Source organism: Tiliqua scincoides, chromosome 3 (genome assembly GCF_035046505.1).
Source record: "Tiliqua scincoides isolate rTilSci1 chromosome 3, rTilSci1.hap2, whole genome shotgun sequence".
Lineage (NCBI taxonomy): Eukaryota > Metazoa > Chordata > Lepidosauria > Squamata > Scincidae > Tiliqua > Tiliqua scincoides.
In genome coordinates, this window is record NC_089823.1 from 20,338,396 (window position 1) to 20,361,402 (window position 23,007).

The 23,007-nt window shown below is 43.0% G+C and overlaps 1 protein-coding gene across 1 annotated transcript in view; it reads right to left on the bottom strand.

Moving 5' to 3' along the window:
* Window positions 1–1,227: 1,227 nt before the first annotated feature.
* Window positions 1,228–23,007, bottom strand: part of ALKBH8 (alkB homolog 8, tRNA methyltransferase) — a 58,173-nt gene continuing 36,393 nt past the window's right edge. Inside the window, exons 8-11 of the mRNA XM_066621093.1 lie at window positions 19,367–19,518; window positions 17,815–18,071; window positions 2,703–2,852; window positions 1,228–1,920 (exon numbers count right to left, since the gene is read on the bottom strand). Of these exons, the coding sequence (XP_066477190.1) occupies window positions 1,366–1,920; window positions 2,703–2,852; window positions 17,815–18,071; window positions 19,367–19,518 (1,114 nt within the window). The 3' untranslated portion in view covers window positions 1,228–1,365. The remainder of the gene's footprint in view (window positions 1,921–2,702; window positions 2,853–17,814; window positions 18,072–19,366; window positions 19,519–23,007) is intronic.

Consider the following 23,007-nt stretch of genomic DNA (forward strand, 5'->3'; position numbering starts at 1 on the left):
TGTGTTTCCAGCTAGGGATCAAAGATATGCATGGGGCTCGCAGCTGGACATGAGTGAACAGTGGTTTCCCTTTAGCAGGGAAGAAGTAGTGAGAAAGAATTCTATTGGTTGCGAGCCCTGCTTGTGGCCTTTCCTAGAGGTGACTGGTTGGCCAGTGTGGAAAGCAGGATGCTAGACTAGGACTGTAATCCTATACATTGCAATGCAATCCTATACATAAATGGGACTTACTTCTGTGTAGCTATGTATAGGATTGCATCGTAGGGAGACCTTTTCTCTGATCTAGGGCCCTTCTTATGTTCTTAGCGTAGATATATTTGGAAAATATTGCTAGTAGGCACAGTGGTCCCATTCTCAGCATAAGTTCTGCATTATGATGAACGAAAACCCATTTTAAAAATATCAGATATGAAATGCTCAGAATTCTGTCAGATATCTTGGTTCCAGACGTATCTATGCATTGTCCAGGGTGCCCAGTAACTCAGCATGTACATATCTGATTTGATAGTACAAGAAGATAAATATAAGAAGATGGCAACTATGGCCAGAAGGCTTTTTTGCCCAGCTCAGCTGAGACCGTATCCGAGTAAGTTGAATACTGACCTGAGTGAGGTCCATGCCCCAGTGGCAACTACACTGGCTGCCCATTCCAATCTAAGCCCAATTCAAGGTGTTGGTGATGAACTTAAAGCCCTATAAGACATAGGTCCAAGATACCTCAAGGATCACCTTCTCCTATATAATCCTGCATGCCCCCTACAATAATCAGATAGGGCCCTGCTTAGGATACCACTGCCATGAAGCCAGTGCAGGGTTTTTTTTTCTGTTATGGCACCACTTCTTTGGAACCAACTACCAAAACATCCGAGGACAGCAGTCATTGTCCCCTTTACATGCGGGCTTTAAAAACTTATTTATTTCACTTGGCATTCAAGGAGGAACGAGGAACCTCTTAGTAATCCATTTAATCTTTGGTTGCTGCTTTTATGTCATTGCTTTTAAATTGCTGTTCTTATCCTTTTAATTGGCTCCTGTATCGTTTTTAATTGTTTTTAATGAATTTATTCATAGGTTCTAAACTGCTTTATTTTTATATTGTATATCCCCTGAGCATAAGAAAGGCTGTACTGCATGTATATAAACAAACAAACAAACAAACAAACAAACAAACAAACAAACAAATACAGAACACTGAATTGCAGCAGCATTTTTTTAAAAGATAGTTTATTTTAATTTTGCAAGTGTAAAGATGGGACAGGATTAAAAACTGGATGCCACCAACAACCCCTTTTTAGAAATACCAGTGTGAACCAATCATCTCAGAAATATTCCCATTTCAGTTGCCCGTAAAAGACTGTTAATACTTTACTGCTTTTCAAGAACTACACACCAGTTTCCTTGGTCATAGTAACTCTCTTGCAATTTTATGCAATCCAAGGTCTTGCAGGCCAGTTCCAATTCTCCTTCACAGAAGACATGGTAATAACGGTGAAAAACGGGACTAAGTCCTTGTGAGTTTGCAGAGCTGGCCAGAGACTGATGTGATTTGGTATGCCCTGCATTCTTCTTTGTGCCATCTTTCAGATGCCAGGGGACCAGCAAATCTTGGGAGTCAAAGGAAGTTCTGTTGGTATGAACAGGGAGCTTGGGATGAACGGCTTCATTCACACTGCAGCATCTGCCCTTATACTGGCTAACACCCTCATCTGGGTACACTGAACTTTGGCAGCCATTGTCATCCGTTTCCTTCATAGCATCATTATTGAGGTCCTCCACTTTGTTCTTGCAAGCTCTTTTTTCTTTCAGATACTTTGACTTCTGTTTGTTGTACTCCTGTTCCATGGCCCAGACATAAATGAGTGCCCTTCCACCTGGTCGCAACAGCCGGAGTAACTCACGGAGAGCTGTCAGCCTTCTTTCCTAGTGAACAGAAAAGCAGACCAAAGTCAATCTGACATCAACAAAGTCGCAGGATAACAAGAAAGAGCAGTATCTTGGAATCCGTAGCAAAAGAAAACCTGATGCGTCCTCCTGATCCTATGATCAGGATCAGGATTGCTCCTTGTTTATTTATTAAAGTGATCCCCCCTCCCCAATTCAACTGTTTGGCTCCATAACAAACTTTAAAGGTCTCCAACATCTTCAGTACAAACAACGAAGACAGCAAGCATAAAAACGGAATGAAAGGACGATGAGCTGCCAAAAATCATTAAAAATGATTAGCTGCCATCATGATCATGTATATGAGATTGTGAGCTTATTATTGAAAATTTTGTCTAAATAAAAATGCTTTTAATTGATGCCTAAAAGACAAAGGCTAGCAGCTGGATTTCCTGTAGTAAGATAATCCTGGACCCTCTTGCCCACCAACAGCAGATGGTAGAGGGATCGTAACAGGGCCTCCTCAAAAAACTGGAGTTTGTGGGTAGGTTCCTACTGATGAAGGTGGTCCTTTTAGTATCCAGATCCCAAATATGTGTTCTTTGTCACCCACGTAATGGCTAAAAAGTAAAATGAGTGTTATGTAACCTCACACCCAGTCTATATGTACACATAGAATACATATGTGTATTCTGAACATATGTGTTCTGAACATATTTTAAACTCTCCAGTTTTCACTAAAACTTACCTGTTGAAAGCCAAAGCAGAAGCTTTGTCTTGCCTAGCTTTCAGAAGATACTCAGTACAAGAATGCCACTTACTGGTGTAGAAAAATGGTGGATCACTGCGATAGAGATGCATGCATCGCATGAGCCGCTTCGTACTGGCACAGACAGTGCATCACACATGAATGCCTGAAATCCCTTTTCTCCACAGATGTCCACGAGGTTCTTGCTGCGATCACAGCCAAACTGCATTGGGAAATGGGGAGGATTGCCCATGAAAACAGTATGTTAGAAAAAATGTCCATGTGGTTTTTATAGGTATAACCTATGAGCAGAAGAAAGCAGGGATCTCATTTCCTGCCAATATATCTCTCCCATAAAACCCACAAGGATTTTAAATTCTGATCCAAACTACAAGACAGCAGTGTTTTGCTTTTCAATATTGAGCCTGATAATTTCAAATTATTACTGGATGCTCATCTAAGAGCCAGAAGAATAAAGCAAGTTTCCAAGAAGCTTATGGTAGCACTCTCAGCATGGGCCTGTTCTTCAGCCTTTGGCGTTTCCTAGTGTGCATGAGAGCTATTCAGTCTCTTTGAGATGTTATGCTGTAATGGTTGTCTTCTAAGCCTGACTAACCTTAGAAGAATTTTGTAAAGCATTTCACTGTTCTTTGCAATGAACAGATAGCACACCTGAGCATGAGAGCCAATGGCTAAAATGGTATCAATATCAACCTGCTTTCCAGTCCCAGAAGAGCATAAAGAAATAAATTCCCCTTTTCCGGATTATTTGATAGAAGTTACAGGGAGATATTGAAAGGTTCAGCCCAGGAAAACTTTTCAAAAACTTCCATTTTGTATTTATGACAAGCAAGGCAACCTCTAGGGAATGAGAGATAAATCTTCCACGATCCTAAGAACATCTTTTATCTGGCCATATGTACTGCCAAGACGCAGCAGGAAAAGGGAGGTCACAAAGATTTGCCGCTGCCTATCCGCCAGATTTTTCCCTTCGTCAACTGAGCTTGAAACCAAACAGGAGTGCTGGCAGCGGTTTTGGAGTTCACATTACTTATTTGAACTGGATATTCCATCATTTCTGCGCCATAAGACACTGAAAGCGACTTGGCACAAAATGAAAATACACAGACAACCATGAAGAATAATACAAATGTGTTTTTAAAATTCAATAAAAAGAGGTACAATAAATTCAAAGAGAAATACAAATATAATAGACAGAAGTGTAAGGACTAGCTGAGACTCCTTTCTGCTCCCCAAGCTCTCAGGAAGTGAGTGGTTTTTGCCCATCCCCAAAAGGCAAAGGGAAAGGTTAGGGCCAAGCTACCCCGGGATGGGATACTGTAATCTGGAACTGACCAGTGAAAAGGCATTGCTTCTGGTATGACCTAACCTAGCCTCTGATGGAGGTGGAACATGAAGCATGGTCTCAAATGACCACCTCAGCAGGCAAGCAGGTTTGTACAAGTTTTTACAGGTTCATAGGTTTTATTTTGCCATGTAAACTACGTGGACCTTTTAAAATTGAAAAATGGTATCTAAATATTCTTAATAACAATACCACCACCACTTTACTAAAAGCCAGTTCTCAAGCCTGCGGCCATGCACTTTTCCATGTGCACGCTTGGGAGTTGGTCTCTGCATGTAGGATTCCTTCCCTGGCAGCAGCTCCTAGCCCAAATCTGTTTTCTAGAAAGTTTCCGCACATCCTTTGCTTCCACAGACTGCATAAAACAGATTTCCATAATCTGGACTATAGCCTGGTCATGTCTTCAAGTCAAGTACTGTGTACCAACAGCTTCAGCCCATCAATCATGAAAGCAGTATGTTGTCCATGATCACAGTCCCTTCATAACAGGAACCTTTCAGTTGCTCTGCCTGTCTGCCACCTGCATTCTGACTTCACTTTTCCTAAGATCATTTTGTTTACTTTCCATTAAAATACATTAGCTACCAGCCAGACCATAGGAGCCAAATTCAAATTTCTGAGTACTTGTTGCTGGCACTGATTCTGTTTACTGGAGACAGAATGCGCAGTAAACCAGCTGTAATACAGGGAAAATAGCAAAACAACTAATTCTGAATAATCAGTGCTGGTGAGAGACAGAGGCTAGATGAGAAAATAACCAGAGCCCTTCCAATGAGATAAAATGAAACAACCCCCTATATGCCAAGCTGGGCTCCTTGGAGGAAAGATGGGACACAAATGTAGTAATGGTGATCATTTCATATATTATAAAGCCATGCATGGCAATTAATATTTGTAACTGTGGTGGTAGTTATATAATTTCTAAAAGAAATTGAGAGGGAAGACGTAGTATGCACAGTGTTCTGCTAGTTTGTCAGAGCTGTAGGGAAAGCAAACCGCTGTTGCTAGAATCTCTGCTAGGCCTGCTATTTTGAGTATTTCATTGAAATAAAACTAGGTTTTTCACCCAATCATGTAAGCAGCATCATTTAACTAGGGTCTCTCAAGTGTATTGCACCCAGCAGTTCTTCCTGCTTCAATAGCCAGTTCCACCTTCGAAATGCTTTCTTTAACTTTACATCCTGCTGCGCTAGATCTGTATTCCCTAGTGTTCCATCCCTTCTATTCACCTACTGGTTGAATCAACTCTTTCAGGCAACAACAACGATGGAGACAACTCATTTATTAACAAACACCATGCTTTCTAGCAACTATAGACACACAGTACTGACAGAATGGAAACTCACAGTCCCTCACAAAGCTAACCCCATGCTGCTCCTTGATTTGGCCTTGAGAATACAACAAGCAGGGAGAAACTGTTTCACAAATAGTTTGGGGGTTCCAGTGGGATTTGGTATCTCAAACAGCAAGAACAGTTCTTCTGTATTATTTCCACAGGTCTGGGGAGAGGCAGAAGGGGGACAACCAAGGACGGGAAATTTGTAAGACAAACCTAGCAAAGAATAAATAAAGCTATATTTATTCATAAGGATAGAAGATTCAAGAAATCTAAGCAGTGTTCTCAGATCTAAAACATCATTATAAGAAATCACAAAATAAGTTACTTTTTTAATATAACATTTTGGGAACAATGCAAATTTTCTACCAGGACCTGCTTGCTCTGCATACCATACTGCTCAGAAGAACAACTAAACTGGTTGATGGATTAGTTGCCAAAAGGCAAAAAAAAAAAAAGTGCAAAACTTCTCAGCAGAGTTGATTAATGAGATAGGCATGTCAAATGAAAGGATGGAGTGTTTGGTCCAGAGATGGGCAGAATAAGGCCACTGAAGAGCTTCCTGAAATGCTCCAGCTGTTGCTTTTCTGCTTCCTGGCCTGGGTCAATTGCCGCCCCCTATTTTGGTCTTTTAGGAATTCCTTGTTCAAGTTTTGTTAGTGTTCATTGCTTGAGTTGTCATTTGTCAAAAAATGACAGCTTCCTACCCACGGGGCCCAAGCATAATTTATCTGAGCCTGCTACGAACCTGTTACATGGGCTTCCTTTCCTCTTTTCCCCACCCATGAGAGCCTTTTCAATTTTGAAAAACTGCAGGACTGACTGACATACTTTAGCTTACTTTGTTGTCTTTGTTTGAGCTCCTACATTTTTGGCTGCCCTACTGCACAGATACAGTGGCATGACATAGAAGAATAGCGATTCCAGTCTCACATTAACAAATGTCCTTTAGACACAATTCCTGGCTCCTGGGTTCTAGTGTCAGTTCACCTTTGCACTCTGGAGACCAGAGACTTTACTAATTTATTCATGTATGGCTTGGAGCGTGTACATTCCACCAGCAGTAACATTCCCACTATCTCCCAGATGGATCGCAATGTCCCTCATTATTATGTTTGTCTCCCCTTCTTGCTGCCACACAGCTGTCACACCCCATTGGCTCCTCCTTCCTGTGCATAGAAAGTGCTAGGAACACTGGGTCTTGTTTCTGAGAGCACATCAGAAAGGGCGGCACACCTCTCTGAACTGAAGCTCATGTTCTCTGATCTACAGCCGATTCTGGACCAGCAGCAAACCCAAAACCCAAAGAGCATAATTTATTCCTACAAAGCAATAAACATTTAAAAACCCCTCCTCAGCAAAAGCAGACAACAGAGACAGTAACCAATAGCCAGCAGTATTACAAACAAGTCAGTAACAAGAACCAGGCCAGCACCAGGTTTTTGATGCCGAAAAGAAGGCAGTGCTAGAGTCTGACATACCTCCTTGGGGAGAGTGTTCCATGCTGTTAGTGCCATCACCAGGAAGGCCCCATCCCTGGTAGTTGCCCACTGAGCCTCAACCTAAGGCTTAAAAACCTGGAAATAAAACTCAGATCTGATTTCAGTTTCATAGTTTGGTTTCTAACCCATGGTTCCTCTTTTTGGATAATACACACAGCAGTGATTAATTAAACCAAGATGCCCAACGGTGCAAGGTAAAGCGGACAAGAGAAGGAAATGAGGGTTTGACAGCCATTCCACTGACATTCTTCAGCAAACCATGGTTTGCTGGGTTATCTGAAAAGACCCATTTTCTGCTCAGGACTTCTGTTAGAAGCATAGGCTGTCCTTTATTTTCTTCTCATCAAATTTGGACATATGGAATGTAAGATAGTTTCTATTATAATACAACTATGCCAGAGTCAGAACAATTTCAAAAAGAAAGAAGTTCAATTAAAGACAGTAAAGGTTATATCAGCATAGGTCCCATGGCAATTACCTCAAACTAGCCACTGAAGGTAAGGAATGACCAGTGCTTCATTGACAGTCTGTGACATCCTCTTCTGTAATATTTAAAAAAATGGCGGAGTCATTAAGATACTGACAACCCAATCCTAACTGGGCTTTACAACAACAGAACGGTGGTTCTGCTGTCTTAATGGCCATGCAGCAGTGTGCACAGAGATTGCAGGTGGCCATTCTGGAACCACCATGAGGCCTGCTGCTGCAGCCAGCTATATGTGGGACTATAAGTAAGCCAGCGTGGCAGGTGTGGTGGGAGGAATGGGTCAGGGTGGGGGAGGAACAGGGGAGTGTCTGGGTAGGGAGGGGGCAGGCAGAGTTGGAACAGGGGAGTGTCTGGGTAGGGAGGGGGAAGGCAGAGTTGGAACAGGGGAGTGTCTGGGTAGGGAGGGGGCAGGCAGAGTTGGAACAGGGGAGTGTCTGGGTAGGGAGGGGGCAGGCAGAGTTGGAACAGGGGAGTGTCTGGGTAGGGAGGGGGAAGGCAGAGTTGGAACAGGGGAGTGTCTGGGTAGGGAGGGGGCAGGCAGAGTTGGAACAGGGGAGTGTCTGGGTAGGGAGGGGGCAGGCAGAGTTGGAACAGGGGAGTGTCTGGGTAGGGAGGGGGCAGGCAGAGTTGGAACAGGGGAGTGTCTGGGTAGGGAGGGGGCAGGCAGAGTTGGAACAGGGGAGCGAGGGGTGAATCCTGGCAGTACCAGCGTGTGGCAGCATCCTATCCCTGTTCCTTTCCCCTTTCCTCTCCTCTGTTCTGCTCCAGCAAAATCGCTAGCACAGATCCCAAGAGACCCATCAGGCTTGCCACAGGGTAAGGAACTTTCATTCCCTTACCTAGAGGAGGCCTTCAGGTCTGCGCACAGCTGCATCAGTGGTGGTGGGGGTAGTTAGGATTGGGCTATAAGGCCTGCTCCTTACTGCAGTACACAGACAAAAATTCCATTGACTTCTATCACACTTTGTACCAAGTACGTGTAGTATAAATTGACTGGGAAGCAGGAATTCAATCAAAGAGACAATGCAGAAATGACCTTGAAAGAGACAACACTGTACTCTGATGAAATGTAATGAGCTGCAGCTAAGCTAACCAAGAGGAAGAGAGCATACGACAGCCAGAATATGAAATCCTAATTTGCATCTAAATTATATCAAATAATTGTGAAGTCAGGCTTACTTGTGATGTCCTATGTATTAAAGTGAATCCACTCCCCCAAACAAAAAGATTGGATCTTGCAATGAAGGGGGGGGGGAGAACTTTGGAACATCAATTACCTTGATCAAGATGCATAGGAAGTAGTGCAAAAAGCATCCTGGTTGCAGATGAGATTTACCTTTGATATAAATAGTATGGTGGGCATTTCATGCATGCATATAATAAGCCAACACAGATTATGACTTCAAACCTGCATTTTATAGTGATTAAGCAGGTGTAGGGCTCTTACTAGGATTATGAGAGGGTACTTTAAAATCATTCTCATCAACTCCTTTGCTGACTCTTTTTATACATTCAATGTGAATAGAGGTTTGAGAGAACTCAACTCAACAATCTGTTGGGAATGCTAAAGCTTGAAGTATGTGAAATATAACAAAGGCGAATACAGTTTGGAGCAGATGCAGATTGCCTTTCTCTGTTTTTTTGCAAACACAGCCAGGGCTGCCAGTAACATTTTCTGCACAGGGTATCTTACTTGCATTCATGCCCTCCTCTGGGGATCCAGTCCTTGGCCACATGACACCCCTTCTAAAGCAGAAACAACCACTGAGAAGGAGGCAAGTTAAGCGAATGACAGATGGGCTGCTACTATGACTATGCAAGAGAAGGAGGGGGGGGGAACCGGGACCAGGTGAGCCGCAGGTAGGCAAGCAGGACCCACTGTAGGGACTTCATAGATGTAGAAGTGTTCATTTTGTAACCACGAAGTCAAGATGGATATGCAGCTTCAGAACTGGCACAGCGGATGGGAGGCAGTTACCCAATATGGCAAGATCACCAAAATGGCAACGTCAAATCAGGAGGGGAGAGCATGGAGAAGGATAATAGGATAATAGGAGAGCATGGAGAAGGATAAGTTATTAGTTATTATAATGAGCACAGAAGGAAGAGTTAACAGACAAGGATCATATTTGGGATGCTTAAACCAGATCTGTATAATCCTTTCTGAGGTGGAAAAGCCATCTTGAAGTAAAACTGTTCCCTGAATGCTTCTTTGTGTGGTAGAAATACAAGACTTGGAAAAGGTTAATTTTAAAATCCCTTTCCAGGTATTAACTCTCACCACAAAGGCATGCATTCAGAACACAAGCCCACTATATGAAAGATCACTGTGTGGTTATTTTTCCTGGGCAAAAACGATCATGCAGGTGGGGCTTAAGTACATTTTGGTGGGATTTGATTAATAAAGAAAGCATGGAATGGAACAGGGCGAAGAAGAAAGTAAGTCCTTCTTCCTCCTTTCTCTAGAACCGCTCACTTCCTAAGAGCTTGGGGAACAGAAAGGGGACCCTATATCCAAGCATCCACATTACTTTTGTCGTACAGGAAATCAATCAATATGCAATGGTTTTGCCTCCACATCTGGCTTGCTGATTCCGCAGTGGTCCCATTTATACCTATTACGAAGTTAGCAACTGAGATCGAAAGATGCTAAAGATAATTATTATCAAGGAACCCACAATTCAGGAGAGTCTAATTAACCACCCAAACTCAGGGAACAGAAAGGACCAAGAGACTATTGTAGTCATTTAACTTTACCTCCCAATAACTAACTCCACCTGGTGGAATTAGATCATTTAAGTCCATTGAAACCTGATTGATGCAACTTATCAGAAAGCTGATGGAGAGAGAAGAACATCTAATTTCGAAACCTAGCCACCAAATGAAATTATGTGGCTCCCCAGAGAAACATCTCGGCTATAACTAATAGCATGAGAGTCTCGAGGAAGCAAATTAAATTCTGGCAAATGCATACAAACACAGCAAGGAAGATGACAGCACGCAGCCACAGCAAGAGAGAGAGAAAGAAATTCCCTTGCTTCACTTGTTCTGAGTCAGACCTTTAACATTTCTTTCACGTAGTGTTTTGTGTTCTCTCACAGAGTCACATCACCTTTTCGAAACAAGGCGTCATGTCTAAAACAAGAACTCTGTCTCTCACCAAAAAAAAAAAAAAGAGTACTATGTCATATACCCTGTAGGCTCCCAGTATTTTTTAACTTTTGGTGCCTGCTGTTCTGAGCCCTTCATCTCCAAGATATTTACCTTTTCAGTCACAAACAGAACAATGTAATGACCAAAAGGATATCAGTAGTTCCAGAGAGCAAGCCTTGTTTGTCATAGGGCCAGCACAGGAAGTCCATCACCAACTTTCAATTTCAACACTGTTTTGGTCACCTCTTACGATCTACTGTTGAAAAATTCAGATCCAGGTTCAAACTGAATTTGTAACATAAGACGCTGTGATGTCACCATACATGCTGTTGCACCAGAGAACCCTGAACACCCTAAACACTTACTTCATGCTCAGTTTGTTGCTCATGCTGAAACACTTTGGTTCACTAATGCAGCAATTCCAGAAATATCAAAACAGCATCATCACAAACATAAGAACAGATGAAGAGCCCTGCTGGATCAGGCCAAGGGCCCATCTTGTCCAGCTTCCTGCATCTCACAGTGGCCCACCAGATGCTCCTGAGAGAACATGAGACAACAGGATACCTGCATCCTGTTGCTAATCCCTTGCATTTGGCATTCAGAGTCAGGCTACCTCTAAAAGGTAGTAACTTCCACTACTATATTGAGACTATTTAAAAGTATGCTGGTTGGCATGAGAGCAGATTTTTAGGTCCACCATAAGCTATTCATAACTGTGAGAAAAATTGACACTCAAGGCACCTTTACATTACAGACTTAAAATGGTTTACTACCTATTTTAGGGAACCGTGGAATTTGTAATTCTGTGAGAAAGCCCGAGAAAAGAAGAAAGGGGGACCCCTAAAGTGCAAACTGGAATTTTTTGAAAAATCTCCACACATTTCAAAGTTTTTATTCAAGGAAGTTCAGTTTTATCAATAAAGCTATGTTAGCTAAGTATGCAGATTCTAATGAGAGTGTCCTAGATCGGGGGTGTAAAACATAAGGCCCGCAGGTCACACACAGCTGCCAGAAGCTCTTTATTCAGCCCACATGATATTGGGGCTCTCCCTGGGCTGTTTTTTCAGCAGCGCCGCTTCCACAGAGGCTCTGGGAGTGACAGATGGAAGGAAGTCTCAGAAGGCAAGGAATGCTATGGGGGCAGACCAAGAGAAGTGAGAGAGGAAAATGATGCTAAGGTGCTGGGATTATCACGTGGGCTGCCCTTTCAGTGGTGTCGCTTCTGCCCAGGTGTCACTTCGCAGAGTACCTCTCAGCTGCTGAACTCAAAAGTGATGGCAGAAGCAGTACTGCTGAAAGGGCAGCCAGCCTGATAATTGGACTCTCCCAAATCTTGAAAATACGGTCAAAATTTGCTTATTTTCTCTTCCATCATTTGCAGCTAATGAGTTCCTACATGAGAACAGCATGCTTATTTCTGACCATCATCCACATAATAATGTCACTTCTGGCCCTCAGCAGACATAATGAATGCTATGCAGCCTGCAGTATGAATAGCATACAGTTCGACACCGGCAAGTTTGACACCCCTGACATAGAGCATCTGCTTTCAGGTACTTTGACAGTGAGCTATGGGAGAAAAATCACATCCTTAAATGAAAGACTCTTCTTGTTTGTGGTAATGTGGAGAAGGCTCCTCACCAGCTTGAATTTTATTGGTGAGAAGTTTAAAGAGGAAAGTAGGACTGGTTCTTCAGTTCAGTGTCCGTTTGTTCAGCAGGGTTGGTTCTTCATAGGGTGGTTACCTCACACCCTAAAGACTCCAAAAGAAATCCAATCACAAATCTAGGGATGGTATATTTGAAGAACCTACCTTCCTGGAGCACCACAGGCTGCAGCAAGGGGTTCTCTCCTAGCCTCTGTGTCAAGCAGGAAAGAAAGCAAAAAGTCTGCAACCTCCATCAAATACGAGTAGCAGCTGCTCTATAAAACTGGACATGTGGCAGAATCTTGAGGTTCTAGAATTAACTGCACAACTTCAGATTGTAAATGGGGGGAATCATATTTTTGAACTTCCTGCAAGCAGAAAACTAATACAGCATTGAATGACTGGGCTAGAATTTGTTTCTGATGTGCTAGCTTTTCACATTGGGGAGCATTCAAAAATGCCATCCCCTTATACCTGTGATTTGAAATGCTGCAGCAGACTCTACTACTTTAGGATTCAATCATCTCATTCTACAGCATGTGTGGACTAGTTCCACATTATACAGAACAGAGGTGTTAAAATTCTGGAGTAAATCACTTGAGACTGCAAGGGGTGATTTATTTCACTGACCTCCTCTCCAAGGGGGGAAACTCTTCCATGTTTGCAGCAAAATACCACCCTGGGAAAGAAGACTGTGCTTTACCCTTTCTCCTCAATATGCTAGTTTTCTTCATGCAGGCAGTATCTTATTAAGGAGAACTGAAAAAGTCACTCCTAAGTGGTGCCGCCCAGAATTCTGTCAGCTCATTCATAATTAACTTATAGAACAGCTCTAACCTCCGGGGGGGGGGGGGTTGAAATGGGGGTGATTTGAGCAAACTGTCCTGACCGTCCAAACTATTAGCAAACTACCGCTCTGTATTCATTACTGATTTTTTCCACTGCAGAACACAAGTACTACTTCAACAGTAATTATTTTTCCCCCTTCTCTATATGCCTGCACATTGTAAAAACGGAAAGGTTTATTATTATTATCATTATAATTGGCAGGCATGTTTATCTCTGCTCTTTCTATTCACTTTATAAAATATAAGTTGCTATTAAAAACCCTGCCTAGAATTATGATGCAACTGCTTCTAGCAATTTATTTTAAACCAGAAAAAAATTGACTGACTTATAAGCAGGCATGTTAATGTCTGAATGTTGTTGCTTGAAAATAATTATAAATTCATTGGGAATGTTAACTACATTGCAGACTCCAGTTCCTGAATGGCAGCTTGTTAGAGAGAGAAATGTGAACATCTTCCAAGAGACTGCCATTGGGTGGTTATGGGAATAAAAGCACTGCTTACTTGCTGCCTTCAGAAGTCAGTCAGAGCTGCATCAATTTATAGCCCAATCCTAACTAGTGCTGGTGCAGCTGCATAGCCTCCATTGTATCCAATGCTTTTTAGGAGCAGGCTGAAGGCCTCATCGGGTAAGTGGATATTTTTGCACTTACCCCAAGTAATGCCCCAGCCCACCCAATGGAGCTACTTGGATCTGTGCCAGCTATTTAGCTGGTACGAGTTTGAGCTGCTCTATATAGGCCATTCAGGTTCGGGAAGGAGGATAGGATTTGGCGGAGGCCCTCCATTCCAACCCCTGCCCAGAAACACCCCCTCCCTACTTCTGTTTTACCAACTTCACTTCACTTACGGGCAGCTGTTCCCCTGGTCCCCTGGATGCAGTGTCAGTGGGGAGGCACAGGCCTCCCTGCTGGCTCTGCCTACTTGTGCGGTACTGCAAACGCTCTTTATGACACGTTTGCAACACCAAGCGCCAGCACAGGGACCACTGCGCTGATGAAGTGGGTAAGTAGGATTGCACTGTGAGTTGCAGCCTTTTTCTAAGAGTAAATTTTTAAACTGGGTTCTTCAGAAGCTTAACAAGAGCTTATCAACTAGAAGATTAATAATGGAAAAGGGGGAAAGCTTCAGAAACACTGAAGGACCTCTTTTCCCCCACTATTGATCTTCCCCTGCAGTGCACAGACAGAGGGCAGATTTAGGTGTATCAGTTCACACCAGGCAATGCAAAGCCAACAGGCCTGGATGCACTGAATCTGTGTCCCAGAACATGACCCAGAATCCTTTGCAACATAAAGGCTGCTGTGGCACAGGGTTCTGGGTCATGGCAAATGCTCAGGGAAAAAAAGTCAACATGAAAGTTGAGGGTTCACGTGGAGGTGATATTTATTAATCACAGGTAACGAAGTACCAAGCAAGTGGCTAACTGCGAAACTGGACTAATTCCAGTCACTGCTTGGTTGATTTAAAACTTGATTGGGAAAAAATGGTAGCCTGAATTCCCTAAAGGGTTCACCTTCAAGGAAGAAAAACAACCTATAATTATCAGTCAAACACAGAATAATCTTAATATCTAAATGTAGCTGCAATTCCCCCGGCCCCACCCCAAAATAACTTATCTAAGAAGTAAGGGAGGCAAGCAAGGAGACTATCTGCTTCTGTTCCCATCAAGATTTTTCCAGGAGTCCCTGCAGAACTCTTCCTCTAGCAATGAAAAGAACAGGCATCTTCTGAATCACACTCTTTCCACTGAATAATAGTGAGTGACTTGCACAGTATCAAGCTCAGACCATTTCCATTCAAACAGTGAAAACACCGTAACAAATGCTCTTAAGCCTACAATAAATGGAAATTGCTTCCAGTTCATTGCTGAAAAATTAAAAACTCTTTTTTTCTTTTAAACAGACAGATGTGCTAAGATGCTCACACTTGTGGAAACATTCTGACTTGGGGAAGCTGCAAAGAAAAGGACAAACAGTTGCACAGGTTTGATCATAGAGATGCTGTGCTCCAAAGCAGGGATGGCTGATTAGAGCCACATCCAGTTCATAAAGCAATTTTTTCTGGTCTTTGGAAATCTACCTAGTTAATCAGGGTGTGATAAAATAGATAGGTATAAAGTCCACAGATTCATTTGTAAGGTAATGAAAGTTATTTTCAGAAGTGGAGAGAGAATTTTAACTCTAATGTTACTCCTCTCTGAGGAGTGCAATGTAATGCACACCCATAGGGGTGGAGAAAAGTCAAATGGCTATTGTAACATAGGGGCCCTCACTGTCACACTCTCCCTCCAACGCAGCCTTGTGGAAGGGCCATAGCGAGAGACAGTTCTGGGAAGGTAAGCCCAATTTAATGCTGTTATTAAAAATATTTAGATACTGCTTTTAAAAAGTTCACAAAGTGGTCCAAAAAGCAAAACAAATGAAAAGAAAGGCCCCTGCCCCAGAGGGTATACAATCTAAATAAGAGACACAAGGGAGACATCAGCAAACAGCTACTGGAAAAGACACTATGCTGAGGTGAATAGGGACAGTTGTTTTGCCCCTACTAAATATAAGAGAATACAGGCAGTTGGTGCTGGTTCCAGTCTCCAGAAAGTCAATGAATGGAAAGAGCAGGGGCAGCCTAAGACCTCCTGATGCTTAAGATGGCATGCCAAATGCTGCCCCCCCCCACTTGGCCAATGATGTGCCAGCCTCTGTTCCTTCCATTCTCCAATGTTTTGCACTCTTCTCCTCTCCACATTCATCTTCCCTTCAGTTCTCTTGTTCCTTTTCCAATCCAAGTAATAGATGGAGGAGAAGCAGTGAAGGCTAGTGGGTGGACAGAGATGGGTACCCCCCCCCCCACCAATCTGCTTCCTGAGGTTTCAGTTGGCCTAGTGCAGCTATTTTCAACCACGGTGCCGAGGCACACTGGTGTGCCTCAGATGGTCTGCAGGTGTGCCATGGGAATTTGGGGGGTGATCATTTGTTAGTAGGGCCACTGGAGAATGTGAGCCCCTGCTGTCAGTGTTGTATGCCTTGTCAATTGTCAAAAAACTGATGGTGTGCCTTGACAATTTTAGTGCCTTGTCAGTGTACCATGAGACGAAAAAGGTTGAAAATCACTGGCCTAGTGGATGGGCCAGCCCTGGGAAAGGGTCTCAGTTTTCCACCTCTTCCTCTGATGCAGCCAGGCTGTATATGCATAACTGTGAAGCTCTTGGGGTAGGACATCTCTGACTTTATATATAGGGCCCCACTCCTCATGAGGGCCTTGGTTATGTGGAAAAATACACTTTAGCCTTCATACCACCTTCTGGAGCACAGGGTGGCCATGGAGAAGCCAGAAGTTTGCCACCCTTGCTCTGAAGATTACTGTCCTTTTTTCTAGGCTGGCACTTTAAACAGCAACTGTAAAAAGGATTCTGAAGCCAAAGCAGCTCTCCTGGTGTTTTAATGTTCAAGCACTGCCTGCAAAATGTCACTTCCCAATTTGTGCTATCGTTATTTTCTTGACTTTCCTCAAGATGATTACATCTTTTCGCTTTTTTCAGCCAGGTATCATTATGTGACAATGAAGCTAGCATGAATCCAAGCACAGTCAACCAGGTTTGCAATGGCTAAATTTATTCTGCTAAAATACAGGGAAGCAACTGTAGGACACGCTCAGGGAAAGGATTTCAAGGCGGAGGAAGAATTCAAGCCAGGACTGCTTAGGATATATACAGTGTCACGATATATACTCAGCTTGAACTAGGAGCTACTCAGTCTGAGACTAGGTCTTAGCCTAGTCAGCTCTGCAGGATGGAATGCACTCAGGCACCAGAACCCTTCTCAGACATAAAAGGGGTAGGAGTGCACAATATCAGCCCTTGGGATTGGCAGTAATAAGAGGCCTCTCGATTGGTCATCAAGTATAAATATTAGGAGCTCTTCCTTTATAAAAATACAAAGGAATTATTAATACAGGGATCCAAATACCCTGGTATTATTGGTGAGAGAGAGAGAGAGAGATCTGAGGAGGACTCAAGAGAGACCTGATGAAGAACAAAAGAAAGCCAGTAAACAAGGTACTGGAAGGGAAAGAAAGTATGAACACAAGCAATAAAATGAGACTAAAAGGAACTTTCTACAGCAGGAACCCCTTTTATACAAGGCCTCTACCCATTCTGGGAATGCATGGACTGCTACACATTCAGATCAACATGAGGCATTCATGTATCTATGGCTATACATGCACAGGGGCTCCAGGATGGTTCTATTTGTAGGTCTACAGGATGGGGAATAATTGTGAGCTTTAAGCCCCTTATTTCCGTACTGTGGATTATGTTGTAATTAAGAATTTTTTTATTCCATTTTATTGTTTTTAAGAATCCCATTGATTTCTAATGGTTGTTTTGTGCTATAAGCTAAGAAAGAAAGAAAGAAAGAAAGAAAGAAAGAAAGAAAGAAAGAAAGAAAGAAAGAAAGAAAGAAAGAAAGAAAGAAAGAAAGAAAGAAAGAAAGAAAGAAAGAAAGAAAGAAAGAAAGAAAGAAAGAAAGAAAGAAAGAAAGAAAGAAAGAAAGAAAGAAAGAAAGAAAGAAAGAAAGAAAGAAAGAAAGAAAGAAAGAAAGAAAGAAAGAAAGAAAGAAAGAAAGAAAGAAAGAAAGAAAGAAAGAAAGAAAGAAAGAAAGAAAGAAAGAAAGAAAGAAAGAAAGAAAGAAAGAAAGAAAGAAAGAAAGAAAGAAAGAAAGAAAGAAAGATCCACATTTGTGTCACAGATCAAAACAGTCCTAACATTATATTGAGCTTGGCCCACAAACCATCCCTGTTCAAAGTAGGGAGAAATGCAAACAAGAACAAACAATAGTGCCTTACCATAAATAAGTCCTTGCTGACTGCTAAGTACTTTCCATTGCCACAGCCAATGTCAGCCACTACAGCCCCACGTGGTAAAGCCCTCAAGAATTCAACTACTCGTGGCCACGGGCTATGTCGGGTGCTGCTGAAATGCTGGGCAATCTCTTCATAAACTTCATGGACATACTTTTCTTCTAGATGTGATGCTTCTCTGTCATTGTCGGGGAATGCTGGTGCTGGATCTTTATGCTGACTGTCACACACAGAAGGGTAAGCTAAGAAAAAAGATGAGTTTTTTTTTAAGGAATGCCATGCTTTGCTCCAGCATAGTCTCTTTTTGTTTGCATTTACTTTACAGAGAGAGAGCAATGAAAGTTGCCAACTAAGTTGCACATTTTCAATTTTACTTTGAAATGGCAAGTTTAGTTAGTTTAGTAATGAAAATGTCATCCCCCTCATCTATTATCCAAGAAGGGTTCCTCCTATCGATCCTGAGCATTTGAAAACACTCCAATAGCATTCATCAGTTTAAACTGGATTCATGGTATTACAGCAAACAGAGTCCTAGGGTTGGAATGGGGTTTACATCTCACCCCAGTAGCAATATGCAGAAGGCACTGTCAGGAAGGATCTGAAGCACCACAGCTAGTGTTCTGCAAATGAGAGTTTTCGGTTTCCCACTGAAGACCTCCCTCCCAAGGAGCTGCGGGGATCTTTTGGAATGTCTCCTTCCAGTTTGCTTCCTATGTTGTAAAGCCTTGGAAATGGATATTCATGTTTTATGGTCTCCACACACTTTGGTGAAGGAATCCTCCCATTCAGTGCATAAAATTGTGCTTATTATTGTCACTCCTCCATCATGCTCCAAGGGAGGCTGCGCACCAATTCCCCAGACCTCATAAATCACACCCATGACAACCCCCAGGCATGGCACTTGGGGAAATTGCCCCCCACTCCCGCTTAGCTATGCCACTGGTCCAAGGAACACACAGGATTAGGATGATTGAGTAAAACACTTGCACTGGACCTATGCTCTCATCAAAAGTCTTTAACTTAGGTGTGTGTATTCTTTGCTAAGGTACGAGCTTTGGCCACATGGGTACCCTCTGGAGGCTACAATGTGGGCATATGCTGCTTATCAGAAAGAGTGCAGCTGCATTCCAAAATAGCTTCATTCATAAGCTTAAAAAATAAAAGCTGAGACAGCCAGGGTTCTACCAAATATCCCATTTCTAAGTAAAGCCAGTATTCAGTAGTGAATACCAGGTTCTGGGTGAACGAGGGAGACTTATCAAGGACAGGTTCTATCATCAATCTTAAGTGTGGACATAGTGCAAGCCTTTCTAATTCAGGCTCCAATCCTAGCCACGTGTTCCTTAGACACACTAGGACTTACTTCTGAGTAGACATGTATAGGCTTGCACTGTCAGTTTTCCCATATGGACCATGGGACTAGTCAATGACCTTCATCATAGGATAAAATGAGGTCATGAATGAAAACTACAAAGCCTTGGTACACAATTCCCCCTAAAGCACCTTAAATGCACAGTAAACGTGGTCTGAAACTTACAACAATTGCATGGGCTTCGCCTCACTTTCCTGAAAGTGAAAGATGTCCTTTTCCTTCTTTTGTTTAACGTTAAATCTCCAATGTCAGCCCTGAGAGCTCCAACTTTCTGTCCTTCAGAGGCCTGAACAACATCAAACTTCCTAGGTGTGATGCTTGAAAATAAAACAAAGGTTAGTTTTGGTGTGCTGTTGCTTCGCCTCTTGTCTTTCTTTTTGCTGATCACTCTTAATATAATTCAGATATGACAAAAATATGCTATGAAATGATTATTGGAAATCCTGGGATGAGAGCCTTAGTAAACATCTAAAGTTACTAGCAAAATTACATACTTTCTTCTGCATACCTGAACTTCTGTCAGTGCCAGACAATATCTGTATAAATTTTTTGAGAATAAAATTTGCCAAGATTATTTTTTGTAACTTCATTCATACTTTAGGAAAAACACACATAATTGTTGTGGGTCTTGTAGTAGTAGTAGTAGTAGTAGTAGTAGTAGTAGTAGTAGTAGTAGTTATTATTATTATTATTATTATTATTATTATTATTATTATTATACCTAAGATTTATATATCAGTTTCAGAGTATACCAATTGCTTCGCATGTATTAACCTGATGTTGTCTGGACAACACCCCTTCAGATGAGTGAAGCAGCAATCCCATATGCCAGCGTTTCTCAAACTATGGGGTGGGAACCACTAATGGATGGTGCGCCAATTTCAGGTGGGTCACACAGCACCTTGCTCAGCTGCCATTGAAAATACAGAGCTGAAAATACAGGGTACAGAGCTTCAGAGCAGGCTCCTGGGGGGAGAAAGAGAGGCATGATGGACGCCTTTAAAAGGGGATTGGACAAGTTTCTGGAGGAAAAATCCATTACGGGGTACAAGCCATGATGTGTATGCGCAACCTCCTGATTTTAGAAATGGGCTATGTCAGAATGCCAGATGCAAGGGAGGGCACCGGAATGAGGTCTCTTGTTGTCTGGTGTGCTCCTTGGGGCATTTGGTGGGCTGCTGTGAGATACAGGAAGCTGGACTAGATGGGCCAATGGCCTGATCCAGTGGGGCTGTTCTTATGTTCTTATGTAACCCAAAAAGATGGGAAAACGCTGGTGGGTGGGATGCTGGAAAGGAGGAGGAAGGGCTGTGTGGTTGCAGAAGGACCCAAGTCTGTGTTCTGCTTTGACTTCCAAGCTGGAATGTTTGAATTCCAAGTGATGCAAAATAACAGCACAAGCGCACTGTGTAATGGGACCTTTGGCTGATCACAACTTGGGTTTGAAGCCTAAATTGATGCCTAAATCCGGCCATGACATTACTTCCAGATTAATGACATCGCTTCCAGTGGGTCCCGAGAGAGTGCCATTCTAAAAGCGAGTCCTAGTGCTAAAAAAGTTTGAGAACCACTGCTATATGCCTTTTCCTGGGAGCAAGCCCCTTTAAACACAGTGGGACTTACTCCTGAGTAGACATATCTTGGGATGTGCTGTTTTTCTTTTATCCACTACACTACATTACACAAGCTTCTGGTTATCTCAGAACCAGTATGGTGTAGACAGCTAGAATGGGCTGGACTATGACCATGGAGAATTGGGTTCAAATGTCCACTCAGCCATGAAGCTCACTAGATGAACCTGGGTTTGTTATTCTCTCTTAAACTAACCTACTTCCAGGATTCTTGTACAGGTAAAAGCAGGGACCGTGTGTGCTAGCCTGAGATCCCTGGAGGAAGGATGGGATATAAATGTGATAAATATATATCCTAGTGGAATTGATTCAAAGCTTATGCTACAGTCAGTTATGTAGTAGTTTTAAGGTGCCATAAGGTTGGCGCCTTAGCTGTTTTAGAATATTTTCTGGTACAGAGATCTTCATGAACATAAGAGATACACAGACATTTGGACTGTTCCCTGGGTGTTTCAGAGTGGAGTGTCCTGGTGATTCATATGTGTCATTTATTTGAAACATTTATGGCCTGTCTTTCTCTCACAGAAAATCCAAGGCAGCAAAAAACACATAAAATTTAAGTCAGTTAGTTGGCAACCTTCAGTCTTGAAAGACTATGGTATTGCGCTCTGAATGGTGGTTCTGGAACAGCATCTAGTGTGGCTGAAAAGGCTGATTCGGGAGTGACAATCCCTTCCACACCGGGAGCATGTACAGTCTGTCCCTGGTCTGTCTCCCTGGCTATGGGCCTTCCTTCTTTGCCTCTTAGCCTCAGACTGTTGGCCAAGTGTCTCTTCAAACTGGGAAAGGCCATGCTGCACAGCCTGCCTCCAAGCGGGCTGCTCAAAGGCCAGGGTTTCCCACCTGTTGAGGTCCACTCCTAAGGCCTTCAGATCCCTCTTGCAGATGTCCATGTATTGCAGCTGTGGTCTACCTGTAGGGCGCTTTCCTTGCACGAGTTCTCCATAGAGGAGATCCTTTGGGATCCAGCCATCATCCATTCTCACGACATGACCGAGCCAACGCAGGCGTCTCTGTTTCAGCAGTGAATACATGCTAGGGATTCCAGCACGTTCCAGGACTGTGTTGTTTGGAACTTTGTCCTGCCAGGTGATGCCGAGGATGCGTCGGAGGCAGCGCATGTGGAAAGCGTTCAGTTTCCTCTCCTGTTGTGAGCGAAGAGTCCATGACTCGCTGCAGTACAGAAGTGTACTCAGGATGCAAGCTCTGTAGACCTGGATCTTGGTATGTTCCGTCAGCTTCTTGTTGGACCAGACTCTCTTTGTGAGTCTGGAAAACGTGGTAGCTGCTTTACCGATGCGTTTGTTTAGCTCGGTATCGAGAGAAAGAGTGTCGGAGATCGTTGAGCCAAGGTACACAAAATACTACAACCAGAGTGCCCCCGCAAGTCAATAAAACAGCTGCAAAAATTCTGACAAAGATAAAATCCATCAGCCACAGAAGGCATGGCAGAATCAGCCTATATTTTTATAACTGGTGCATTATAATTTTATCAGGTATTTATTGAGGCCCTACTTTAGGTACTGCCTCTTTCAGAGGCAGGGTGGTGGCAGCAGAGACTGGGCTTTTTCAGTGGGGGCACCTTGATTCAGAAATGCACCTCCCTGGGTGCTGTCTAACCCAGCACTCTCCACTCCTCCCCACTTTCATTCTACCCCTTCTTCCTTTTCCAATCTAGGAAGTGGAAGGAGGAGGAGGAGAAGCAGAGGAAGGAAGTAGATGGAGGGAGTTGTGTGCCCCCTGCCACTCTGCTGCCTGAGGCAACCATGTCAGTCAACCTCATGGAACAGCCAGCCAGCCCTAATTCTAAATCTGTTGCCTTTGTTGTATGAACAGACACACCCTGACAAATAAATTACTGACTCACTGGCTACAGAAGCTAGTGGAGATACATTGCCTCTTCCTTGCATGAAGAGCCTTTCTGTTGTGTAAACAGACACTCCACTGCAGGCTATGCGAGACACAATTGCCTCATTAAGAGCATCTTTACTGTGCTTTGACCACCGCCATATATGCAGTCCTTCGTTAAGCGAACAGTTGTTAAGCGGTGCATACCTGTACTGTAATGAAGTTTAAGCATGAGAAACGGAAATGAGTTACCATATATTCTTCCCTGCCTCCACCTCTCTCCCTTTGCTCAGTTGCTTACCTTGTGTCTGTTTACATTGTAAGTCC